The sequence below is a fragment of the Barbus barbus genome (genome assembly GCF_936440315.1).
Source record: "Barbus barbus genome assembly, chromosome: 14".
Lineage (NCBI taxonomy): Eukaryota > Metazoa > Chordata > Actinopteri > Cypriniformes > Cyprinidae > Barbus > Barbus barbus.
Window position 1 is genome coordinate 17,900,480 of NC_136742.1, and position 26,749 is coordinate 17,927,228.

Below are 26,749 nucleotides of genomic sequence, written 5' to 3' on the forward strand. Positions count from 1 at the left end.
ACCAAGTACGAACTAGCTAACTGGCTAATTCATTGCGCATCACAGTGAGCTTAGTTAGCGGAGGCTAGCGGTGCGCGCGCACGTCTGCAAGAGTAGTTGGTTGTAATAAACAGTAAACAACGAAGCAACTGGTTGAGCCAAACATAATGGTATGGGTCAAGGGGACATCACAGCGTTCGAGGCGTCCATGAAAAGAAAAAACGGAGTTCCCACTGTCTCTATGTGTCGACTGGATGTGGAGTCCGCTGTTGTGAAGAAGGAAGTTGAGCCCGTCGGAGGAGATGGTGCTCTTTCCTCGTCAAGGTAACAACTTTGAGCCTGGTAGAAGACTTTTTAGTTGTCATTCTGTTTTTTTTTATTGTTTTATATATTAATACCGATCACTACTGTCCCGCTTTACGTAACAACTAACTTAGAGTTTATGTTGACGATACTTGAGCTTGTGTAGCTGCTAACTCCGTTCACACCAGTTTATTTACAACTGGAGCAGTCCTAGCAAAAATAATGTAACTTATACTAGTTTGTATATCTGGAACATTGTGTGTGTGTGAGACTATAAACACAGACACTTTTCTTCTGTAAGTCTTACGTGGTCTCGGTTGCGTAACGGGGTCACACTGATGTTTGAACCCAACTAACGTCCATATGTGACTGGACGGCTTCCCTGCGAACCTTTTATTAAATAAATGCATAAAAAATACTATGTCGTTACGATATTTCAGTCGTCTTTTCCCAAACATGTCTAACTAAAGCAACAGTGAAAGCCAAGAGTGCATGAATGCAGGTTTCAGTTTTACTAAAGTTTCACAATTCGAATGAATGAATGTATAATTTTATATGAATCTTTATGAGTATGTATCATATGATGTGCAATCATACGCGAAAAACTCGAGGAGTGATTTAAATATATGAGCAGTTTCAGTTTCAGCTGCCTTTCGGAAAGCGAAAGCCATAACGTTAGGTTTTATTGAAAGGAGCAGGTATGTGGAGTTTAAAAAATGGTTGTGATGTATTACGTAGTAAGAGTTGAAGTGTAGTATGGTCACTTCTGGGTATTTTGTGGTTAATTCATTTGAACGATAACAAATATCACCTTAAGGTTTTTAAAGAAATGTACAGGTTTGCAATATGTATTTGACTTCTGTAGATGATAACTGTCGGTTTCTGCAGTAAACAAAGTCAGTAGTGCCTAAACTAGGTTCTGCTCTCTCATGGCTGTCAAACTAAAAAGGTTAAGGGTTGTTTTTTTGTTGTTTTTTTGAAAGAGTTAATGGCTTATTAGAGGTGTGTAATCGAATGTAAAGCAGGTTTGTCAGGAACTTGCACCTCAGTCATGTATTACTTGTTGATTATTTCTTAGTGGGCAAGTGTTTCCATTAAATTAGTATAATCCATCTGAATCTTATACTAGACTGAGGTTTCACCTTTGACTCAAAGACTTACACCACTGCACTGATAAGACAAGTGGGCTTCATATGAGCGTGTGTTCACGTCTGTCAGCGTGACTAAACCCTGAGTCACTTCGTCAGTCTGTTGGAGCCGCCCAGTTACAAAGCTGCCCAAACTAAGACATCCGGCCTGTCTACCCAGTGGTTCATTATTCAAGACTTAGTCGGCTTGTCAATGGTATTTGCCACCTACTCCCTCCCTCCTACTCTGTCAATCCCCTGTGCTGTTTCTTACACTCCTCAACTCAATCTCTCCTTCTCCTCCCACTTTTCTCTTGCAGACTAACCTATCTTGATTGAGCTCCTGATTGCTCTGGCTCATGCACACCCTCTCTCTTTCCTGGCTTTTTTTTTTTTTTAAAGACTCTTACCTGTTGTCCTCTTTATCGTGACTGCCTCCTTTGGGGCAGTGGGAGGGAAACCGGAAGAGAAAAAGATGGAAAAATTATTCAACCACGTCAGTTCGGTTTGCTTTTGTGCAGGAAGTGTCATAACTTAAGCCGGCCTATGAGTTGAAGCAACTCTTATCTTGTCCTCAGAGTTTGACTAAAGATCATTTCAGTGCTGTCTGTCACTTTGTGGTCTTATATTCATTTATTGTTTTATGTACTAACCACACAGTGATGTAAATGAAGTCCTTATCTCTCTACCTTCAGTGAAACTGATGTATCTTTTTGTGTGGAGCTAGGCTGCTTTTCATTTATGCGGTGCTGTGCTGCTGTAAGTGAAAGCAGCAGTATAAAGTCACTTCTCAGTTGTTCAGCCTCTTATATGTGTTACACAGGCAATATGAATGATAGCTTGATGGTCTGTAAAACACTTAATGTCAACACTTTTATGCACGTAGCACCTTCATTATAAAAGTGTAACAGCCTGTTATTGATACTACACTTTACACATTAATAAAAATATGATAAAAGTTTAATGATAAGATTTACTTATCAAATGTATTAAATTATTTACATATTATTATTATTACAAAGCACTGCATCTGAATGTCTGCTGATTATCAAAAAGGTCTAATATTACCTAATTTGTTGATGAGTTAAAAAAAATCAACATAATATACTGTATACCTTCATGTATAGTTTTTTTCTTTCCCACAAAAAATAAAAACTTCCACTTGCTAAAATAACAAAGCTGTCAAATTTCAAAAGTTTTAATGACAAAAGTAATTATTCAAAACATAATTTAACTTGCATTCTTTAAAGGAGTGGAAAAATGTTCAAATACTCAATTTAAAGTCAAAGAACTTTCCACAAAATCTGTAATTTTCTGTCACTGAATGTAGTAAACTCCTACAGATCTAGGAAAAAAAAAACCCCATCTGGGTCATAATTCTAACTTTGAAATCTAATGTTGTATTAATGCATAGTACAATCTAATATTGTATTTTAATGTTGAATGTTCTTCACCTTACAGTTGGTTGTTAACGGTGTCATCGGATGCCCATTTTACACAAGTTTATATGATTCTTTAGGGTCTTAATGAAAAGTCTATAACATACTTTGGTTAAAATTTCTCAATGGTAGTGTAAAAACACCTTTAGCCTGTCAAAATCAGCTGTGTTTTTAGCATGCTGTTCTAGTTAATGTTACTTTAAATCCTAGTGAGCTCTGTTGACTCCGCCCCTCTCTTCCGTGGAGTGAGACCATAAATGTGTAGATTCCTTATTTGGCCGCTCCAGATACGTTGACGCTAGGGATGTCAATTTTCGATCACTTCCACAATCGATCGTCGTTTAAATTAACGATCAATTAATCGATTAATCTTTAACCTTAAAGGGGTCATATGATGCGATTTCAAGTTTTCCTTTCTCTTTGGAGTGTTACAAGCTGTTCATGCATAGATAAGATCCCTGAAGTTGCAAAGACTAAAGTCTCAAAATCAAAGAGATATTCTTTATAAAAGTTAAGACCTGTCCACGCCCTCCTAAAACGGCTCATTTAAACACGCCCCCACATGTCTACGTTGCGATGTGGTGAGATTTTCATAACTCCGCCCAAATGTTTACGCAAAGAAAGGGGGTGGGATTTTTATTCTCGCTGTAGTATTGTTGCTGCCGTCAGCGCCATGTACTGGAGAAGCTGTGAAAGCGAAAATACTTTGTTTGGGCTTCCAAAAGAGGACACAACTAGAAATCAGTGGTTAAGTAGTATTTACAACACTGTTCCAGAACAGTACAATTCAAATATTTGAGTGTGTGCGGCACGATTTACAGAGGACTATTTCCTGAACCTGGCAGGAGAGCCTACAATGCTGGCTCGCACAAAGGCTGTTTCTATAAAGTGGGGCAATTCCAACTTTGCAAGGACAGACTGACGATTCTGACTCAGCCTGTAAGTACGTTTCTGCCACTGACTATTCAAACGCGAGTTTTGAGCAGTGTAGAGTAGTGCTTGATGTTTGTCGTTTCTCCGATCACAAATGCAGACAGGGTAATGTTTACGCGGCACGATGCAACGCGTGAAAAGACAGTATAAGTCATTATAATCAGTAATTATGTCCCCACTGAATGTAATGGGTCTCGTTTGTAATGGGTTTTATTGTTTTAGTCTCGTCGCGCCGGGAAACGCCATCACTGTGAGGGTCGTAACATTTTCGTCTCACGCTTGAGGTATTCGGCCAGTCACAATGCACTGGATAGCTGGCCAATCAGAGCACGCCTCGCTTCTCAGAACAATGAGCTTTGTAAAAATCAACGAGTTTCAGAAAGGCGGGGCATAGAGGAGCAACAATAATGTACAGTATGTGGAAAATAATGTTTTTTTTTAACTTTAAACCACAAACGCATTGCATTACACCAAATACACAAAATATTGTTCTTTTTAGCAACATCATATGACCCCTTAATACTGCACAATGCATCTATTGCAGTGGCATATAGTCACCAGCATGACAGGATGTGCAAATGCCACACAAAAAGTCAGCTTCCTCACCCCAATGAAAAGGGTTTTTAGTCTAAATAAAAGGCTAGTGGCAGGATCGTAAAACGTAAAATGTGATTACGATCATTTGATAAAATGAAGAGAGAGCGCAGTAGTTACACATGGGATCATTATACTTTGTGGGCTGTTTCATATCCTGTCACGGAGACCGCTGAATGCACCTTTTAAATTGGTTTCGTGGTGCTCGTTGTTTTATTTTAAAACATCGTTTGCAATTGACATCGAGATTTCAAATAAAATAATCCCAAATGCAAGTACGGTGTGTGTGGGGCTGTGACGTCCGCTTCCAAAACCACCGGCTTTGCTATAGCAAAACACACTGTTACCCATTTGAAACATTTTAATGTGAGTATTATTCAAGATTCAAGATTTTTTATTCGTCACATACACAGTTATACAGAGTATAACCAGCAGTGAAATGTAAGTAAGGCTATTATGGCACAAGTGAGGTACAAAGCTATGTTAATAAGATAAATAACTGTTTAGCAGGCAAATGTTACATCGCGACCATGCTTTTGGATTTATGCCGTTCGAGCCCATACATTTAAATCGAGCTGTATGCGGCTTTGTGTTCTGTTTTGCCAGATGGTCACAAATCTAATTTTTCTTTTCCCAAATCCTCACTGTCTCGCCCTCTAGATCAGGGGTTTTCAACCTGTGGGGCGCCAGCACCTGTCAAGGGGGGCGCGAGCATCAATTAATTCAGAGACATTGCCTTGAAGATTTATGAATACGAGCTTTCAATTCTTCAGCCATCCGCTAGGGGGCAATCTGACTCCCGCTGTTCGGCGACAGTGAGAATGGTGTAAAATGATTTACGGTTAGTTACGAGTGAAATTAGACAAACTTAGGGGGGCGCATGTCCTAAAAGGTTGAAAACCCCTGCTCTAGATTCACAGGTTTATTTATTGTTGTTCACTTTTAAACACTGTTTTCGTATCTCTTACTGTGGTAAACGTGGGGGGAAATGATAGATTTTGTGGCCATGAATTAAGAATTCGTTACTATGACTTAAATTGTTCTCGCATTTAAGTTAAATCAAGAGTTTTCTTGGGAACAAATGAATGAAACCTGGGCAGTGGCCACAAATTAATATGTTGTAGGAACGAATTAACAAGTTGTAGTAATGAATGGCCTATATCTGTCCTGCTCGAGTCCGCAGCCTGTCAAAGCGAAGTGCAACAATATGCAACAATTTTCTGGGGAAATTATAATTGAACATTAATTATTACTGCATTTCAATACAAAAGTACTTTGTATTGTATGTGTTTTAATGTAGGCTACTTTTAAAGTTTGGATCACATTAAAAGCGTAGTTTGTACATTAGTAAATTATTATCGTGTAAGTTCCAGACCCTTCACCTTCACTCACAGCCGTTTGCGCATGAGCCGCACGCACCCCAAAATGAAACTGCTTAATTGACCATCGATTAGCTTTTATTGCATTCACCATAATAATCAATGAATATTCAAAGATATACAAGCGTATAACTTGCTGTTGTAGACGCACACAGTCAATGTGCTCAAAGATTCTCAGACCGTTCCAAAAATGGCGGATGGCTTGCGTATCGCAGCCCATAGAAACAGTCCATACAGAACTACATCATTCTGACAGGAATCTCAGAACAGCCTGATTTCAGAAAGGGGATTTTAAAATGGGTATTTAAAAAAAAACACTGGGTGGATTTTTATCATTATAGGATGGATGTGTGTGTGTACACACACTTCCAACACACATTTGTTCAAACAACTTGAAAAGTGAATTTTGCATCCAATGACCCCTTTTAAAAGCAAAAATGTTATGAAATGCATATATTTTGTGAGGGAGTGCGACATGCTAAAGCAAAACAGGCAGTATTTTTGGAGTCAGCACCCCAAAATAAGTAAGAAACAAGAATTTGATTTAATTTAGCAAATTAAATATTGTTTAAGTCTAAGTAGTTATTATTGTCAAACAGCAGTTATATAACAATTATTAAAAATCAGTTATACACATTGGTTATTGGACATATTAAGAATCTTTTTTGCTCATAAAAATTCCATATCATTGTTTGGCCATGGTCGGCCTCATTTCTGAGTCACCAGGTTAAAAACAAACTGAAGTACCATCATGTATATGTGCAGACCTGAAGTGATGCAACACAGCATACTATACTGCAATGACTGCAATCTAACGAAGATCCCATTGTGTTCTCCCACTTTGATGGTCGCCTCCGTAGTTGTGCTTATTGTCTTTGATCAGCAGACTCTGTGTGCCACTCAAGCGCCAGCCTCCCATCCACCGCTGTTGCCATGGCAAGCAGACCACAGAGGCCAGTCTAACCAGAGGGGCCCAATTTAAATCATGCCTTGCTGCTTTAAAGCTGCAAGACTTTATAGTGACCAAGTTAAATTGGAAGTTGTTAAGCTTGCCTTTCAAAAAAGCTTTATAATGCACATTTGAATGCACAAATCAGTCAATGACCTTTTTCTCAAGCTTTAACACTTGTTTGATATCATAAGCATGATAAGCCAAATGTAATATGAACTCTTCCACGTCATAGTCTTCTTGATTATATTGTTTTTCTGTAGTCGTGGTGGTTTGCTCGCTTGCATTCCATTTATAGCTTTCTGTTACTGACAGAGACAGGCTGCAGACCCTCTTCCAAGCGTTCGTGTGCTCCTGCCAGAATTCAGCTGTGAAATCTGCAGGAATACAAAATGTCTCTTTTGAAGCCTTGTGACTGCTTTGTGGGAACGGCACCTATAGGGCTGAGCGGGAATGAGCCCAGAGTGCTCTGCTAGCGTGCATGGTTATATAACCGCTAGCCCCAGCGTGACACACTTGAGCGCTGCAGCCCATGCATGCGCGCATACACACACACACAAACACACACACAAACACATAATAAGGCTGTTTCCAGGCATTAAAAGTGTTTAATCAAACTTGTTTTGATGCAAATGGTGTTAGTTCTTTACATTTACATTTACATTTATTCATTTAGCTGACGCAATTTTATCCAAAGCGACTTACAATTGCTATATATGTCAGAGGTCGCACGCCTCTGGAGCAACTAGAGGTTAAGTGTCTTGCTCAGGGACACATTGGTGTCTCACAGTGGATTCGAACCCGGGTCTCTCACACCAAAGGCATGTGTCTTATCCACTGCGCCATCACCACCCCTTTGAATATCTTTGATTAAAGATATTCTTCCCTTCGTGCTTTAGTTAGGTTCATGACTGGATGTGGTATCTATTGCCTTAAACTAAGACTTAACACTAGAGATCGACCGATATATCGATTTATCGGTTTTGTAATATCGGATTCACCGATAAATGCCGCCATCTTGTGGGTGTTTTGAGAATTGCGCGCAGGATCGCAATTGCAGCACATCTGAGGGGAGACGAGACAACAACGGCGTGCAGGTGCAGACTTGATTTTCTGTAGTTAGTAAACTATTTAATATTACAGTCATTAATGCACAAATTAGATGTATTACATAAATGCCTGATATATAGTTTATGCAACTTGGCTCTAAGAAATATGATAAATAAGATACTCTGTCAAGCCCTGTCCCTATAAAGATATGACTTTGCCTGAATTAAATAACACAGCCATGAATTAGCGTATGTTGGAAATAAAAGAGCTGAATTTAATTCTCTCTCTGTGGTCTAATAGTCTCGTGAAGTCGGAGTCACGTAGATAATCCGTCAAGTCCTCTCCCAATAAAGACGTAACCTTGCATGAATTAAATAATACAGCCATGAATGATTCCATGTTGGAAATAAAAGCATTGAATTTAGTTCTCTCTCTGTTGTCTATATGCTCATCATTAGTCTCGTGACGCCGCTTTCATATTGCAGTTCACTCAGCGGTTGATGCTCAAGAAATGCTCAGCACGGCCACTGCATGTAACTTTTAACAAGATTCACTTTTTTTGAAGCACCCTAAATTGTATTAACACTTACTATATTACCATTATTTAGTTTATAAACATCTAAATTAATACAACTCTATGGAAATTCTCTGCAATCGATCGCAGTTTGAGTAGCCTGTTAAATGCATAGATAAACCGCGCTGTCAGCAGCATAATTTAGAGCATGCCAGTTGAGAAATGCAATAAAATACAATGCTTGTTATATTCCAATATTCCAGAGAATATTATTCCGTGAATTAACATTATCCAGTGTTTATTATATTCTTATAACATTATTATATTCTTATAATTCTTTTTTGTGACACCATGTACTGCCATAACATATTTCACTATGAAATCACTTAAATGCTACATCTTGCTTTAACGTTTTCCATGAGTTTTTTTTAAACTCGCGGGCGCCGCTGCGCCCCCCTAATGGCTGGGCGGAGTATCGATACTAAGGGCTAGAATGTCGATACTGTATCTTTTTTTATTATATCGGTATCAGGGGTAGACAATAAGGGAAATTTGCCACTGGCCCTCTGGGCCAGTGTCTTTTGAAGTTCACTGGCCCAGGTCAACGCGTCGGGTATTGATCCCAATAATCACGAAAAAGAACAGTTTGCTTGAACAACATGAATAACATTTATTTTTTTTAAGGTAGGTTTAGTGCAAAGTGCAGCAAAACTGTGCAAAAACATGAAACAAGTGCAAATAAACCTATTGCATAGGATTCATTCTCTGTAGTCACACAGCAATTCATTATATTATGTTCATACCATAGGTTTCATACACGTTAACTTTTCTCTAACTTACTTGTCTGCTTATGTGGGCATTGATCTGCAGAGCTCACAGTAAACCTCTTTTTTTTTCTTGATCGTAGCCCAGCTAGGGGTGGGCGATATGGGAAAAATATATCACAATTTTTTTTTTAGAAATATCACGATTCACGATTTTATCACGATTCTTTGTCATGTTGGTTTTACAAGTTGTCTGAGCATTACAGCCAAACTAGAAAGACAAAGCCTTTCAAGGTAACAAAAAAAAAAAAGACATGGCAGATATTTAGGCCAAAGTGGGCGAAGATAAAAATCTTTGTCATCATTCTATCTTTCTTATTAAAAAATAAGAACAAAGATACACATTACAAATACACATAATATACAAATAAAACAAACAGTGCTTTATTTTCAGGTACAAAAGGTGTATTTAGCAGAGCATTCAATGAAATTGAATGAACAAATATAAAAATAAAACACTATATAGACTGATTCCTAAAGCAGCTGTATTAAAGTTTTTCAGTCAAGAATAGTGGGTGATTTTTCTCTCTGTGTTTTGTTGTTTTGTTAACGTTAAATGAATAGTTCCCCCAAAAATAAATATTCTGTCATCTGTCTGTCAATTCTGTCATAATGTTTTATTTTTATACCATCATTTACTCAAAAGTTGTTTTAAACCTGAATGAGTTTCTTTCTTCTGCTGAACATAAATGTTATTTTGAAGAAGGTGGAAAAGCAATCAGTTGCTGGTCCTCAGTGACTTCCAAAGGATTTTTCTTTCCTTCTATCAAAGTCAATGTGGACCAGCAACTGTTTGGTTACCCTCATTCTTCAAAATATCTTATTTTGGGTTCAGCACAAGAAATTAATAGTGGTTTGGGACAACATGTGAGTGAGTAAATAATGACAGAAATTAAATTTTAGGGTGAACTATCCCTTTAATGACAGTCGACAGCATGTTTAGCGTCCTGTCCCTTTAAGAGCTGCACGCATCTAATATACAGGCACGCATCTGTTTCTCTCTTAACTATTTACTTTCATTTTAGAGATAACCAACTGAGTCTGTATGTAAACCTTGTGTGTTTTGACAGTATTAGCGCAAAAGATAAGTTAGTTGAGTAATCAGGCGCTGTTAGACAGGCTTTTTAGCGCGCGTGCTTCAGGTGTATGAGCGCACGTCAGACCAGCGCGCGAATTAAACATTTAACCAGCAAGGCTTGTGAGCAAATAATGTAGTTTTGCGATCGTGAATAAGTGCAGTGTCCTGTCAGAGTAACTCTACTGCTGTATGTCCTGTTGGACAGTAAATTGAGACGGAGGCACCCGAACTGTATTTGACATAATGTGTGCTGTAGCACGATACTACGATATTTCTTCAAAAGCAGATCGTGGAGACATTTTTATCATCCACGATCAAAAATCGTCACATCGCACACCCCTAAGCCCAGCCAATTCCAGCGGTCTCGCCACTGGGGCTGAAACTTTCTCTGCCTTTTCTTTTCGTATTCCCTTTCGCTTTCCCTCAATTCCTCTGGTGATTTTCTCTTCCTTGCCTTCTCTTTTTTACCCGGCGTTTGGCCGGGTGATGTGGGTTTCAGAAACATGTAGCCTAGCTTAATAGTAGCTATAGGTAGGTGCTGAGCAGCAGTTTGCGCGCGTAACCGCGGGAGCGACGGAGCGCATCTGTAAGGCTGTCGGGATCACGTAACGCGTTAGCGGTGGTTACCGAGACGATTTAACAGAAATCAAAACACAGAACCACAGGTAATTCATGTGAAATTAGACTTTTTTTAATCGAGGCATTATTTTTACTGGCCCCACCGGGCTAGTGGTTGGAGCGATCTGGTGGCCCTGACGGTTTTAAAAGTACGTCCGGGCCACCGGGCCAATTATATTGTCGACCCCAGCGGTATGCATCTAAGAAACGATATTTTGAGCACACCCCTACTTTCAGCGCGAGCGCTTCGTGGGTAGAGCCTGGTTTATACTCGCCGCCTCAGCTCGAGCGCGAAGGTTCGCGTTGCGGACGGAGCGCAACGGAGGATTTTGTTTTCAAACTAAAGTAAAAGACCGCTTCTTAAACCAGAAAAGGTGAACATGCTGGTGTTCTTGTAGAAAAAACATGCAAGTCCTGTCAGCTACAGCCAGTTTAGTTTTACTTTTCTTCTCGTTTTGAGAAGCTTGTTATCTTTGCTGTTTACCTCACGTTATGCTATGGAGGCTTTCCTTAATTTAAAAAATATATAATAATATTTATTTGCTTCCTCAGAGTTTGCTAAACATTCTGTAATATACTCTGTATATAAGACAGCATGTGATGTGTCCTGTGCCATGCCTCGTCTTATTCGTTTTTGTTAATAAATATTATGTAAGCTAGTTTGTCATTGTCAACGTACTGTTTTATTGTTGTTGTGCTTTTTAATTAAGAATAACAATGAATCCATCTCTTGTTTTAGTCTTAAAAAAGTGAAAGGTGTATAGATATAAGCAAAACAGACAATTATCTTTTCTTGTAAAATGTGACACCAAGATCGCAAATTTGAAAGTGAAAGCGCACGAAAAAAAGGAATTCCTGTTCACAAAATTTAAATCACAAATAATACCAATGAAAAAGAACGGGTTGAATGTTGAACACTTTCATTACCATATAACTATAAACTATGATAAAAGTTCATCAGCATGCATTGATTAATCAAATGTTGTAGCAAAAACAAAACAAAAACAAATTGCAACCAAATTATGTGCTCGTGCGACCAACTGAGAAAGTCAAAAGTGAGATCAGAAAGACTGCTAATTCTCAAAACATTTTGTGTTAAGATGACTGAAAGGAGGAAAAACCAAAGTGAAGTATGGACTTACTTCACGCAGTCATTTATTTACTTTATAACAGTAAATAAATATCGGTTCTGCACACCGGTTATCGGGCACATAAACATGCAAATAATTGGTATCGGTCATAAAAAATCAATATCGGTCGATCACTACTTAACACATTGCACATTTGTCTATATGGTGGGATTGAGACTACACAATCTAATGCATCCGTCTCACTTCTGAACACGAGAGGCTCTTCTTGGCTCCTGCAGCTTCCTGTGCACCCTGCAGTAGAGAAGAGCAGTCAGTGACCAGACCTGCGGGGGATGTCTGCTTTCGTTCAGAGTGATGGATGTAGGGAGGGGGGTGCCGACACCACAGAGAGCGCAGAGGTGTATAGACAGTCTCTCACATTTACAGCCCTTACCACTCAAACTCCAGATCCAAGTCGGCTATCTGACAGAGCAGTTATGGTCGGGATTCAAATCGTGTACCCACAAGCCACATTCCGCTTTTGTTTGTGCATAAACATATGGCCCAAACAAAATTTGTGGCTTGGAATAGTAGCTTTGTATATGGGATTGCATACTTTAGAAAACCATTTTTCAGTGCTCAAAAATGGCTACGTCCATTTACTGTTTAGATTTTACAGCTCCATAGTTCCATAAAGAACCTTTCCATTGCACAAAAGGTTCTTTTATAGTGAAAAATACTATTAATAATATATAGTCTAGATTATTAAAATTGTTCTTCACACTAAGAAAAAAAATGGTTCTTTTAAGAACTGTTCACTGAAAGGTTCTTCAATGGCATTTTTGCAAAAACCCCTTTTTGGAATTTAAAAGTGTATCTTAAAGGAGGTCTTTGCTTGTAAGAATCGCTCACGGGATAGAAGCTGCAGCAGTAAGCATTGCGCTCCTGTGCTGCGTATCCTCCTCCGCTGTGAGAAGGGAGCGCTAACGAAGCATGAGCTTATTCTCAAGTGTACTGCAGACGCAGCCAGGAGGAGCTTGAGCTAATGCATCCGCCTCTCAGGAAGTCCCGCTTAGGGAGGAGGAGAAAGAGCTGTGTCAGGTTAAAGCTTCATGTTAACAGTCATGTATCAGATAACAGTCAAATTTCAAGGCGAAAGTGTTTGTCAAGAACAGAGTAGAGCAATAGTCTCTGTGTGAACAGACGATGGTCATGGTGCTGTTAAATTCACAATTGGTTTATTCCATGCAAAGTTAACAACTGGAGTAGACCGCACAGTGAACTTTGCATCACTTTGAATCAGTAGAACATGGATGCAATCTCATGTGATCCAGGCAACATGCAGAAACATGTCAAGTATTAAAGGGGTCATATGACGTTGCTAAAAAGAACATTATTTTGTGTATTTGGTGTAATGCAATGTGTTTATGCAGTTTAAGGTAAAAAAAAAACAAAAAACATTATTTTCCGCATAATGTACATTATTGTTGCTCCTCTATGCCCCGCCTTTCTGAAACGCATCGATTTTTACAAAGCTAATCGTTCTGAGAAGCGAAGCGTGCTCTGATTGGCAAGCTATCCAGTGTGTTGTGATTGGACGAATACCTCAAGCGTGAGACTGAAATGTTACGTCCCCTTACCGTATTGTTTCCTGGCACGATGACACAAAAACAATAAAACCCATTATTATCGAGGCATTTGTTGCATCCAGTGGGGACATAATTACTGACTATAATGCATCGCGCCGCGTAAACATTACCATGTCTGCATTTGTGATCGGAGAAATTACAAACAACAAGCACTACTCTACACTGCTCAAAACTCGCGTTTGAATAGTCAGTGGCAGAAACGTACTTACAGGCTGTGAGTCAGAATCGTCAGACTGTCCTTGCAAAGTTGGAATTGCCCCACTTTATAGAAACAGCCTTTGTGCGAGCCAGCATTGTAGGCTAACGTTACTCTTCCAGGTTCAGGAAATAGTCCTCCTTTAACATAATTTAAAATATCAGATAATTCAACCTTTTTTTATGACTAAGAAAGGTTAGTTCATGTTGTGAAATGTGATTTAATAAAAAATTGTATTTAGCGTATGAATTATTAATTCATGATTTATGGAAAAAAAAAACATTAAATTTTTTTGCAATGAAAATTTGTTTCATATATTGAATTTGTATGTGTGAATTTGAGGCTGTGAATTCTTTACAGTAGCATGCACCATGTAGGTAAACTGCAGTTTATAAAAAAAGATGTTGTCTACTAAAGGTTTTTTGCAGACGTTTTGTCAGCTAAACAACTGGCATGTTATTAAACAACATTATAATCCATTGAACACGCTTCTTTTTTCCCACACCCTTTTTATCCTTCCTGTCAAAAATTAAATATGGCGCTACCCTGACAAAGGTCTATTGAATTTGTAAGGAAAATGTTTAATATAAATATACTTTTTACTTGGCTTACACCACGTAAGTCACTAGATTGAAACCTTTCTTGAAAATATATAAATGTTTAAAAACCTAATGAAATCAACATTAATTCATTTTTGAGAACTTGGAGCATTTGTTTTGAGCTAGGTTTTTAAAAGGTTTTTCCTTCTATTTATTGTGGACACTTTTATTTGTCATTGATCCCCACCTATGGCATTGATTGTGGATTTGTTCGGTGATGAGCTCGGCATTCTAGAGAGGCTTGTGCAGTGTGACTTGCTTGCAAAAAAAACATTGTTGTTGGTGCATAACATCCCTCTATGTTCTTGCAAAATATACTATTGGATGAAGCTTAAAAAGCTTGAATTACGAGTAATATCATGCACCCTTAAGTAATATTTCATTTCACTGCAAGGTAGGTCAATGAAAGAAACATTCATGTTCTGTTTTTCTGATTTTCCCTTTCTGTTCTCATCTCTAGGTACATGTTGGACCGGGGGGGTGAAACGTAAGCTAAGCACATGTGAGGATCCTGCCCAGGACTTGCCATATCCTCAGCAGAGGCAGCTGGTGCTGGACTTGTGTCTAGACAAGCTACAAAGCTGCCAGCAGCGAGCTGAACCCAGCCTGCACCGTTCGGTCCTGCTGGCCAACACCCTCCGCCAGATTCAGCAGGAGATGAGACAGGAGGGGGAAACCTGTGTGGCACCAACCCCGCTCGGCCCCACGCTCCCTCACGCCTCCACCCCACGCCACTTCCCCGACCTGCCACCTGTGCCCTTAGACTGTCCTCCACCCCTAACCGGAGCGCACTCCCCTTCATTCCCCCTCACTACGGCTGAGGATGAAGAGGTCCAGTTGCGTGGCACTGAAAACGAGACACTTTTGCCATCCCTCGCTGGTGAGGACGACACAAGGTCATCGGATTTGCTTTTCGGCTCTTTTGAGATTACTAATTCCACCAGCTACTTGACAGATTTGCCGTTGGATGACATCTTTGAAGACATCGACACGTCGATGTACGACTCCTCTGACATTTCTGTCCTGCCGTTTCCTGCGCAGAGAAGCAGCGGGGTGGAAGATGGCCTCAAGACCCTTTCAAGCTGCACATCCAACAGCAGCCTACAGCTCTGTCTCTCAGACACCAACGACCTGGACCACATCATGGAGATCCTGGTGCGCTCCTGAACCACGGCTCGCACCACAGTGTCCTCATTCAGCCATCCCAATGTTTTCTATGGGAAATGAATAATACAATGTGTTTTCTTTAAAAAAAAAAAGAAAAAACTAAAACAAATATTTGATCTATTTTTATACAGAAGACTGATATATTTATATATAATAAAAGGAAACTGCCTGACACACTCTCACTGTAGGATAAATGCACATTTTTAAGACTTTACAGATGGTCGAGCTTACGCTGCCATCCTTTTATATTTAAGCAAACTAAGATATGACTATGCAGGGACTTCGGAAACAAATACAAAGTATTACCATTGACGCTAATTTATATTGGATAGTGACTCAGTCAGTTGTATTTAAAACAAGGAGGAGATTGAAGAAAAGTGGATCGTGATGGATGCTCCGTAGCTTTTGATGAGCTAAAAGACATTTATTTTTTGTGATCTCCACTGTATTCTGAAGCATTACATTTACTGTCAGTAATTGATTATCAGATCATGTCATGCACATGCAGCACTCACACTACCTCTCAAGATACCAAGAGCTCTTTCTCTATACAAAGACTCTCGTTACAACTGTACTTTAATGGTTTCTCTCCAATAACTTTCAAAACTGCTGATTGTTTTATATATGGCTCTCTGTTCACAGGAAGGCCTCTCCTCAAATGTTAGCATTCAGTCCAAAGCTATAGCTGTAGTAGAAAGGCTTTTGTCTTGATCTTTCTATTCAAAACTTTCTTTTCAAAATGTTTCTGGTTTCAGAACGAGCTGTTGCTTGCGTAAAAAGTGATCTATATTTTGTAATCATTTGGATTTTAATGCTATTTCTACTTTTCACATACATGATTGTCAGACACACAGCCACCGTCGAATCCCTCGTATGAACATAGTGCCTACAACGGAGAATGAAGACTGCCGACGATGAACTGCACACTGTGGACCCGCACATAGACTTTCCTGAGTTTTCTGCTCTATGCCCATGACGCTTCTGAAGTGGGTTGTTTGCCACTTTTTGGAGCGTTTAGCACGATCCTCTGTTCTCTAAAGAAGCCATTACCCGAATGTGGGTCTACATCTCTCTGCTGTCCTTCATTGTGATTTACACTGCAAAAAGCTGATCGTGGATGTCTGTGGATGCCTCTCGTGATGTCTCGAGGACCATTTCTGAATGTCCAAGCTTACTCGTGTGGAGCAGAACTGATGTCTTACCTGCTTGCATTTTCCCTTCGTCACGAGCCATTTCCACCACAACTTAGTTATTAGTTACTACTCAAATGTGTGCGGAGGTAGACCAGAGCGAGGCCCTTGGTTTTTGACCTGTATTAACATCCACTGAACATTAAGTTGCTGCAATTGAATGCAAAAGAGCCACAAGCTGCTGTCTCCATTAAGACTGGGCAGAAACAGGGGGAGGGGAAGAACCAGAGAGCCAGATTAAGAGGGGAGGGGGTTAAAGCAAACAGCTCCTGTCACGTGAAGAGCCGTGCTAGTGGTGAACGCTACATTGAGAGTTTGACAACAGCTGGTATGTGTGCGCTGCATTGGTGAGTCCACAACAAGCCCCGCCCCCAGTGAAGCCAAGGGGCTTTGATCTCCTCCCGACCAATAGTTTTAGTTTAAGGGTGGAGCTTTGTTCTCTCTCTGCTTTATGTGGAAAAGAATAACAAGTTGAAGTGGTTCAGTTTGGTCTGTTAGCTCATGGTGGAATGTCTTCTCTTGCCTATGGATAGCTCACTTTAATCATTAGTGGCTTGAGACATTTATGGTCCAAATTTGAGTTAAATTTAGACATTCCAACTAAAATAAATGACATTTATATAATTTAAGAAAATACTAACTACAGCATTGGAGAAAGGCTTTTGGTCGAAACTAACATTCTCGTACCTCTTTAAACTCAGGCTTGCAGACGCCCCACCCTGCCTTTCCCGCTCACAAGTCACATGCACCGACCGCCACAGAGAAAACCTAACACTCTCAAAGTTTACACTCAGATTTTAGGAAACATGCTCGTGTAAGATGGTAACCATAAATGAGAGAGAGATTGTATGACGAGACCATCGGTGTTACAACAGCACCTGTTTTTAATGCTGAAAGCTGTGGATCTAATGTGTGTAGCTTTTTAAGCTTTATAAGCTTGATCAGTTAGTTTTTTTTATCTGTTTCTGTTGTGTGTATATATATTTGTATTTATATATTTGACTTTTGATGTTTTTTGTTGACTGAAGATCATGAGATAATATATTGCTTTTATTTAAGAGTGAGATATGCTCAATAGACTTTGGTCTTTCGGAGGTTTTATTCGTTTTTTTAAAGTGTGATTTGTACTTCACCTCCTCTTAGTAATAATTATTGTGTACATATATTATAAGAGATGTTTATCATTGGAATTATTTGTAAAGGTTTTGATCTGTGCTGACCACGATGGGATCTTCTTTACGGTGTGTTCACTTCTCTTTGGACCAGGCAGTTGTTTAGGCAGCTTTTTAAGTTTTTATGCTGAAGTGGTTGAGGAGAGCTTTCAGTTGTCGGCCTCATTTAAATGTAATGTCTCCTGCTGCTTGAGTTTCAGTCTCTTGAAGGACATTTGTTTCACAATAATCAGCCCCAGGAGCCTGTGGTTTTAAACTAATGTTCATTATGCTTTAGTTTAGGAGCATGTATTGCAGTAATGCATAGAGCAGCAGTGAAAAGTGGTTTACACTGTGTTGTAAACGTGTGAACGGCTTACTCCAATAATGTATGGTACGTTTAATGTACTGGTTGCACAGAGAATACAAAAAGCAGCAAGAGTTTGTATCATCATGGTCCTTCTCAAATTTGCTGGTTGTGCGGCACAAAACGGCAAGCTTTAAACATCACCTCATCTTGTTTAATTTGGCAGTTTTTTTTTTTTTAAGAGAACCTTTTTTTTATTTTAATTATCCTAATGAAATTGTAATATCAGAAACCTTAAAATGTCACTTTGTCCCAAGTGCAATATGAAAATATGAGCATAAGCGCTGTCTTGCTTAATTGCAAATGACACAATGTAGTAGGCCTATATACCTTTGAATGAATAAATGGCTAGATGTTTTTTTTTGTTTTTTCTAATGAGGACTTTACACCCTACATTTTCTTCTTCCCCCAGAAACTGTCCTTTGATCTGTTTTGACCGCAGATTTTTGTGAGGTCTGTAAATAAAGCATTTTCTTTTGCAGTCATATTCTATGCAATACATTGTAGCAGGTCAGTATGTCAAATAAAAAATGGAAATGGAAACGTGTTATGTATTTACTCAACATCTACAACCAGTAAAGCACATCTTTTAAGTGACATAAAACGGACAGTCAATATGGAGTAAACAAGGCAGTTAAAAATATAGCAAATACGGACATATATCGCCCCCTACAGGCAAAATAGATTCATGCAGATAAAGAGTTCAGATGCAAAAGCCTCTAAATGCCGTCTGAAATTTTCATCTAAAATGAGCATTTTTATCAGGCCCCTATATTTATGTTCAGTTGTTTCACTTTAATTGCATAGAAAAGGACCTATACTTTGCCATTAAAGTAAAATTACTGAACCTAAACATAGCAGCCTGATAAAAATGCTCATTTTAGATGAAAATATCAGATGCCACTTAGAGGCTTTTGCATTTGAACACATATGAAGAGAGATCGACTTGTTTTCTCTGAATTTTATACTGTACAATATCTTTCAGATACTGCACAAACATCAATGGTATATAAAATCGTGATACAAAGGTTATCACTTAAGTCTCATATAAACAAGCAACTTTGCATTAAAGATGAGATTTTAAACCATGATGCAACTCATAAAAATGAATGAAAAATTCTTTGCTTTCAGAATTGGCTTTATTGCCAGGTACACTATATTTCCAAAAGTATTGGGTCACCCCCTTCTAATGAACATGTTTGACTACTTTAGTCATTTCTATGAGTACAAATCTTAATGTTTAAGCATATAATGATCTTCTATGGAACTGAGTGCTTCTAATTTTATAGACAGTATAAAATTAGACAGTTTGGACAGGACCCTTTTCTATTCTAGCATGACAGTGCCTCTGTGTATAAGGCACGGTTCAAAAAGACATGATTGATTCAGTCAGTGTGGAAGAACCTGACTGGTCTGCAGAAAGCCAAGTCCTGATCCCAGCTGAACACCTCTGGTGTGACTTTAAATGTAGACCTTGAGCCAAAAACTCACCAAACACCAATGACAAGACTGTGTGCCCCTCCATCTGTCTGTTTGGTGGGTACAGAGCTGCACTCCTGGGATATTACTGCAGTTTTCTATGCTTGATAGTAGCTGCCAAGAACAACAGCAGAGGGGTGGGAGACAAATTTGACTGACACAGGAAAACACCAATATGGCTCTCAAAGTCTTCCTCGTTGTGGTATGGCAACAAGATTGTGGTTCTCAAATGTGATGCATATCTGATAGTAGGCCTATTTTTATTGGATTAGAGTTTATTTTATAATGTTGGATGTCTAACAAATGTATTTGGTAACATCATTTTTTTGTCTCGTTTGATTAAAAAATACTAAAATTGTTCATTTTTAATAATTATATTAATTTGAACAATTATGAGCATTATTCATTTTTATACAATGTGTCAAGGCTATACATTATTTCATGTATTAATTTTACAACATAACAATGTTGCACACAAAGCAGAACTACACACTTTTTTCTTCTTTAGCTAATCTGATGGAGTGCACGAGATGCTCACCTGTCAGTTTGCTCTGAATAATTCATTTGATTTCCTATGATGGCTATTTACTTCCAGTAGGTTCAAAAGGAATCAAGAATAGTCTTTGTCTATACTGTTTATACAATTTATAAGATAGGTATTTTGTCTTGCACTTTTAAATTACACAATACATTTCCTGGCAAGACAATATATATAAAATGTGGCAAACCCTTAAACAACATAATATCAAGACTTTTAAAGATCATTTAGATTTTCACCTCAAGGATCAGAAAAGGAGTGTTAGGGTTATAAAATAATCATATAACCATAGTAGTCTAAATTAATGACTAAACTATTTCTGATATGTCAAACTTGTCAGTTCAGTAAAAAAAAAAAGAAGCATCTATTAATAGCATCAAAATAGCAAAAACAAATGCATCTGTTTGTTGCAAGCAATTCGATCCAACTGCAGGCAGCCTCCAAATAGCCATCTAAGAGTATGAATTCTAATGTTTTACAAAGAGATCCATGGAAAAAATAGCAGACTAAGGCTAGTCATCTCATTTCTATTAAATCTTTTTTGTAGGTTAAGGCCAGATTTATGTTAAAAGGCCATTTACTCCAAAGGGTGATCAGGCATATTCCTTTGAAAGCATCAAAAGCAAGATCTCTATTTTTTTTTACAGTGTGAGTTAATGACAGTCAAATGCTAATAATTAAAGAATCAATACATTTTTTAATACAACAGCATGTCTTATTGAAGGCAAGAGGATCAAAGATCAGTCAGCTCTCTTTACCTCGGCTCCACCTGCTGGACATACTCATGCACTGATGGCTAAAAGTGAATGTGTCTGTTTTAAGGAAAAATCACAGTATCATACTGACTGTATTCTTCCCACACATCTCATTTTCACACTTGTATTGGGATCATCTAATACCAGAATTTTTTAAAAAGAAAACAGATCAATTTTGAATACGGTAATATGAATATGGTTTCAGTGTTTCATTTCCCTAGGAATATTTACCATAGTTTGTGCAAAGTAACACGTTTAATTGTCGTATTTGATAAATAATAATAAATAATAAATAATATTTGTATTAAAACCAAACTAATCATATGTGACCCTGGACCACAAAACCAGTCTTAAATCACTGGGGTATATTTGTAGCAATAGCCAAAAATACATAGTATGGATCAAAATTATGCCAAAAATCATTAGAAAATTAAGTAAAGATCATGCTCCGTGAAGATATTTTGTACATTTCCTAATGTAAATATATCAAAACTTAATTTTTGATTAGTAATATGCATTTCTAAGAACTTTACAGGCGATTTTCCTCAATATTTTGAGTTTTTTTGCACCCTCAGATTACAGATTTTCAAATAGTTGTATCTCAGCCAAATATTGTCCTATCCTAACAAAAAAAAAAAAGCTTATTTATTCAGCTTTTAGATTGAAAAATTGACACTTATGACTGGTTTTGTGGTCCAGGGTCACATATATAAAACCATTGGTAGTTCTTTATTACAATGGTAAGCTTTTACAATCTTGCTTTAAAAAAAAAAAAAAGAAAAAAAAGAAAAGCAGACTAAATCTAGTCATCTCATTTCTATTAAATCTTTTATGTCATGTAACCTATTTGAATATATTCGTAATTATGGATTTGGAATCACTACAATTTAGTAGGCCAACATTTAAAATATATTAACTGTAATATGCAATATCAAAAAACACTATAATTAAAATTATGACCAAGTACTCAATTATAAGTACTATAATAAAGTATACGTGTAGTACAGTTGTTTTTCATATAGCCTAGCCTACTTTTAAGATATAAAGTAAACTATATAGCCTAAATGCACATTCAAAACAATTAAGCGCTCTTCTTTTTCACAAAGGGAGCTCAGTTCAGTTGAGAAATGAGATTTATGGCTGGTAGTCAAAAGTTGAGAATTAAGGAGGGTTTCTTCTAATTCCTTTTTTTTTTTTTTTTTTTACTTAGGTAATGAGGATCTCTGGCCAAGACGTTCCGCAAGTTTCTGGTTTCTAAAGGAAGCTTCTTCACCCAGTTCCGGTTCTGGGACTTTCTATGGGGGCTTAATAAAGGTTTGGGGGGACAGCTGCCGGCTATAGTTAAGCGGACAACTAACCTCTCGACTGCTCCTTGAATATTTCCTCCCTGCCTCCTTCAGATTTGTTTTGTGCGTCTTATATAGGCATACTGGTCCTGTATAATCTCATGAATATTCTCCTCCTTCGACGCAAGCAAATCAGCTGAGCTCCTACTGCATACTTAATTCACGAATTTACATCTGTCAGTCCCTGCGGTCCTATCCCGCATCCGACGTTTATCGGAACATCTCAATTCTTTTAAATCACCTCAATTCTGTCATGGCCAAATGGGGAGAGGGAGACCCGCGCTGGATCGTGGAAGAAAGAGCAGATGCGACAAATGTCAATAACTGGCACTGGTATGTAGCCTAACACGTGCATGTCTGCAACAGCGTGGAAACCACAAGTTCTTTCGCCCTTTGTGTTAAAAATAGCTGTATGAAGTGTCTCTTAATAGATGAAATTCTATTTTCCAACTTTCTAATATTCTATTTTCACATATTTATTCATCTAGATGTTGGGTTAAAGTGCATAAATGTATGGGGGAAAGTATGTTATTGATTACATATTTCAGGATTATGACCATTCTATATTTTAATTTGATCATTTTAAATGATCATTTTAAACTGTTTCTGTCTCAATGTGCGGCCAAATACTGTGAATAAAAACAGATTGAATCGAGAATGGCATATCACCTCACAGAAAACGTTAAAACTGTTTTATATTTTACAAATAGTGCCAACATTTGATTCTTACAGCCATTAGGTTAGTTTTTCCAGTGTTTGCAGAAGCCTCTGGAATGTCCTGTAGTTGAATGTGAGGGGTTGGCACAGTCTATTTTTGGAAGTAAATGAATGTGAGACAGAATTAGACTCAGGGTGTTCTGATGAAAAGCAAACTGAGTATGACTTTTAAACTGTCCCACTTGAAATGTGTAAAATGTTACTTATCTGAATAAGTAATCTGTATTATATAATTATCTATATTATAGTTATCTATATTATGTCTTGCTGTCTCAAATGCATACACGTGTGAGACAGTGTTAATATAGATAACTATTATATATATATATATATGAACATTTCATTTGCAAAAACAGTTAATTCCATTTTTAACAATTTTCAGAAATCATGTTTTTTCCTTGTGCATTCCAATTAATCTCAATCAAACTTCAGTTGGGTTATTTTGATTGGGTTAAAAAACAAAAACAAAAAAACCCCGGAGTTATCTGTTTTTGCAAATAAACTCTTCATATATACATTGAAAAAATTATACTCAAATTTTTTTAAGGTAAGTGGTTGCAATCAATTTATTTTACCTACATTTAAATAAACAAATTTAGTTGAAAGTTAATCAACTACATTTGTTTATTTAAATGTAGCTAAAATAAATTGATTGCAACCACTTACCTTAAAAAAATTAGTATACATTTTTTCAGTGTATATATATATATATATATATATATATATATTAGTGCTGTCAAATGATTAATCTCATCCAAAATAAAAGTTTTTTTTACTCCCCTATACAATTTGGAGAAACTGCAATTATTAGTAGTTGCATATTTCTCTTTTGAAATGTGAATTATATGCTAATTCTATCAAATAAACTATTTATAAATGTTTATTTTTCTTAATCGTATACCACAGGACAGAAAGAGATGTCACAAGCTGGTCTCAAGATGCAATAAGTAGCCTCCTTCTTGGGCTTTGTGTAGAGGGTGAAGAAGGCTCATGCGAGATCACAGACGTCAGCAATATAGATGGTGAGGCCTCTATCAACAACCGCAAAGGGAAACTCATCTACTTCTATGAGTGGGTTGTTAAAGCCTCATGGACTGGTGAGTCAAAGTTCTGTTTGCACACACAACATAATAATTGAATGTAAAGGTGAAATGTTTTTTTTCTTCACTGTAGGTACAAATAAAATGGGAATCAAATATAAAGGCACTGTGGAAATACCGAATCTCTCTGATGAAAATGACATGGATGACTTAGATGTAAGTGAACCTTGATACGTATACAAGTGAGCATGTTGAATAAAAATCTAAGTTATGTTTGTTTGTACAGATTTGTGTTAGACTTTGTAAAGACCAGCCAAACACACCTCTGACTGATCTCATGAGGAAGGAGGGAGTCAAGAAAATCAGAGTGGCACTGGGCAACTATGTCAAACATCTCAAAACAGGTGATGGATCTAAATCGTCATCTATTAGTAATTTCTGCTTTGTTTTTATTTGTGCAGGTCATCGCATTCTCATAACTTTTTTTTGACAGAGTTCTCTCAGGGTATGATTTTACCAACAGAAAACGCACTCAACAAACAGAATCAGGAGACTCAAGCCAAGGTCAAACTAGACGAAACCCAAGTAAGTTCTCGTTAATTTTTCTGGTAACACAAATATATACTAGACAGTATGCTGGTCATACATCCACCCTGTATTTAATGTCCATTGCAATAACACACATATTTTCATGCTTGTTTTTGGATTCAAGTGATATTTGTGCACATTAATATTTTAGCTCTGTATCAAAATTGAGTATATATGTTTTGATCCCCCCACAGATTGGGTCCTCCACAACAAAAAATGCTCCCGACACTGGAGTTAAAATTTCAACAGTATCTTTGACTGTGAAAGACACCTTTTTTACCTCACCAGAAGAGTTGTACAGGGTTTTCCTAAACCAAGAGGTCAGAATAAACTCCTCTCTTGTCCTGTCAGTCCATACAAATGCAGTTGAAACAGTAAATGTGTATGTATCCAGGTGTTTTATTATGCATAGATTATTTGATGCTGAACTCACTTGCTCCTTGTTTTTCCATGTGTGTAGATGGTACAAGCATTTACACACCTTGCTGCCTTTGTGGATGGGTGCTCAGGAGGCAAATTCCGGCTGATGGAAGGAAATGTTCATGGGCAGTTTGCAGAACTGGTATGAATGAACCTCTTATAATGATAAGAGGGTTTAATTTGATTTATCTGGTGAGAATTTTCTCTATTGACACATAAATTTCAACATAGTTTTTGTAAACAATTGCCCATTTCTCTTTCAGATTCCAGACCAGAAAATTGTGATGAAATGGAGGGTTTCAAGTTGGCCAGCTGGTATGGTTGTATATATGAATATTGTAATATTAATAATATTAGTAATTTTTTATGAACACACATAATAGTAGTAATAATAATATTTTCTATATTATTTGGTTTTTATTTTCTATATTATTTGTTTTGTACATATTAAGGAAAGTCTGTGTTTTGCTCATTGTTGATTGTTTATGGCCAATGTTCATCACTGTTGTTGGATCTGTTTGCTTTAATCTGAGTTATAATTTCTTTCTATCTCTCTTTCAGGACACGCAGCAACTGTCATTTTAAACTTCGTAAATCAAGGTAGTGAGACAGAGCTGATTCTGGAGGCCAGAGGAGTTCCCAGCAATGAGGAGGAAAGAATGAAAGAGGGCTGGCAGAGATACTACTTTGATGCCATTAAACAGACGTTTGGTTACGGAGCACGACTCTGTTAAGCCAAAGCTCATGTTGTGCCATGCCAGAAACTTGGTACATAATACAAATAGATAAAAAAAAAAAAAAAAACACCTATGAACACTTGTTGTATCTCCTGCCTGCACTAGTTAATTGCTGGATTCCCACAAACATCTGTGCCTTTACAGTGAAAAATAGGTGCTAGGATTTTTTTTTGTATTTGTATTTAATTTGCATTAGAGCTTGTCATGTTTGAATGTAATATATATGTTTGAATGCTATGTCTGGGCACTCCAGATATATTTAAAACTGAGTATTTTATAAGTGAAAATATGTTTGTCTGAGATGAATCAAAAGTCGAATTGATTATATATTCATGATACCTCTTAAACACATTGTCAAATCTGTGTTGAAATGAAACAAGAAATAAATGTTTTAACTTATAAGAACCATTATCGCTTATGATTGTGGACTATTAAAATATTTGTAGACTATTATAATATATTATAATAAACTATTATAATATATTATAATATAAAATATTTATTTCTAAAAATAATGTAATATTTGATAGCCCCCATAAAGTTTATTTCACACTCGGCTGAGAGAGAGTCAGCTGTCCAAAGGCGTTCCCATATCCTGCAAACTGTCGTGTACACTTCTGCTCAGGCGCCGTGATACTCTTGTGTGTGCGCATCTGATTGGTCAACTGACTCTTGGAGCACAGCGATTGGCTATTATCTGCGATGCCGTCTCCTGATTGGTGAAGCCGCAGCAGATTAGGAAATAAGGGGGTCGGTCAGTGAACAAAAATATGCTGTAACACGAGAAACCCTAAAGACGGCTAAACTATTACTGTCTTGTGTTGTTGAATTTGATAAACGTTGCAGGTGCCTTGGAAGCATTGCTCCGGAAGTCGTCTGGGAATGTTTTCATGGTCTGCGACGACACGGCATTCGTCTCTGGGAAGTGTTGTGTGTTTAGCTGTGCTAGCTGT

The 26,749-nt window shown here is 37.6% G+C and overlaps 1 protein-coding gene and 1 pseudogene across 3 annotated transcripts; both read left to right on the forward strand.

The window, feature by feature from the left end:
- The first annotated feature begins 13 nt into the window (after nucleotides 1–13).
- On the forward strand, nucleotides 14–15,591 carry LOC306880219 (cell division cycle-associated protein 4-like; annotated as a pseudogene). Its single transcript, XR_013785886.1, has 2 exons — nucleotides 14–303; nucleotides 14,762–15,591. The product of XR_013785886.1 is annotated as a cell division cycle-associated protein 4-like (transcript).
- A 6,679-nt stretch (nucleotides 15,592–22,270) lies between these two features.
- Nucleotides 22,271–26,203, forward strand: LOC306880579 (activator of 90 kDa heat shock protein ATPase homolog 1-like). Of its 2 annotated transcripts, none has more exons than XM_079434192.1 (9): nucleotides 22,271–22,627; nucleotides 23,918–24,108; nucleotides 24,185–24,267; nucleotides 24,338–24,455; nucleotides 24,545–24,636; nucleotides 24,834–24,959; nucleotides 25,100–25,201; nucleotides 25,323–25,374; nucleotides 25,621–26,203. In XM_079434192.1, exons 1-9 carry the CDS (start codon nucleotides 22,548–22,550, stop codon nucleotides 25,791–25,793), a joined length of 1,017 nt encoding a protein of 338 aa, XP_079290318.1. In that variant the 5' UTR covers nucleotides 22,271–22,547; the 3' UTR covers nucleotides 25,794–26,203. The 2 variants fall into 2 exon arrangements, with proteins under 2 accessions (XP_079290318.1, XP_079290319.1); XM_079434193.1 differs by having other exon boundaries at nucleotides 22,285–22,627; nucleotides 23,918–24,033.
- Nucleotides 26,204–26,749: the final 546 nt, after the last annotated feature.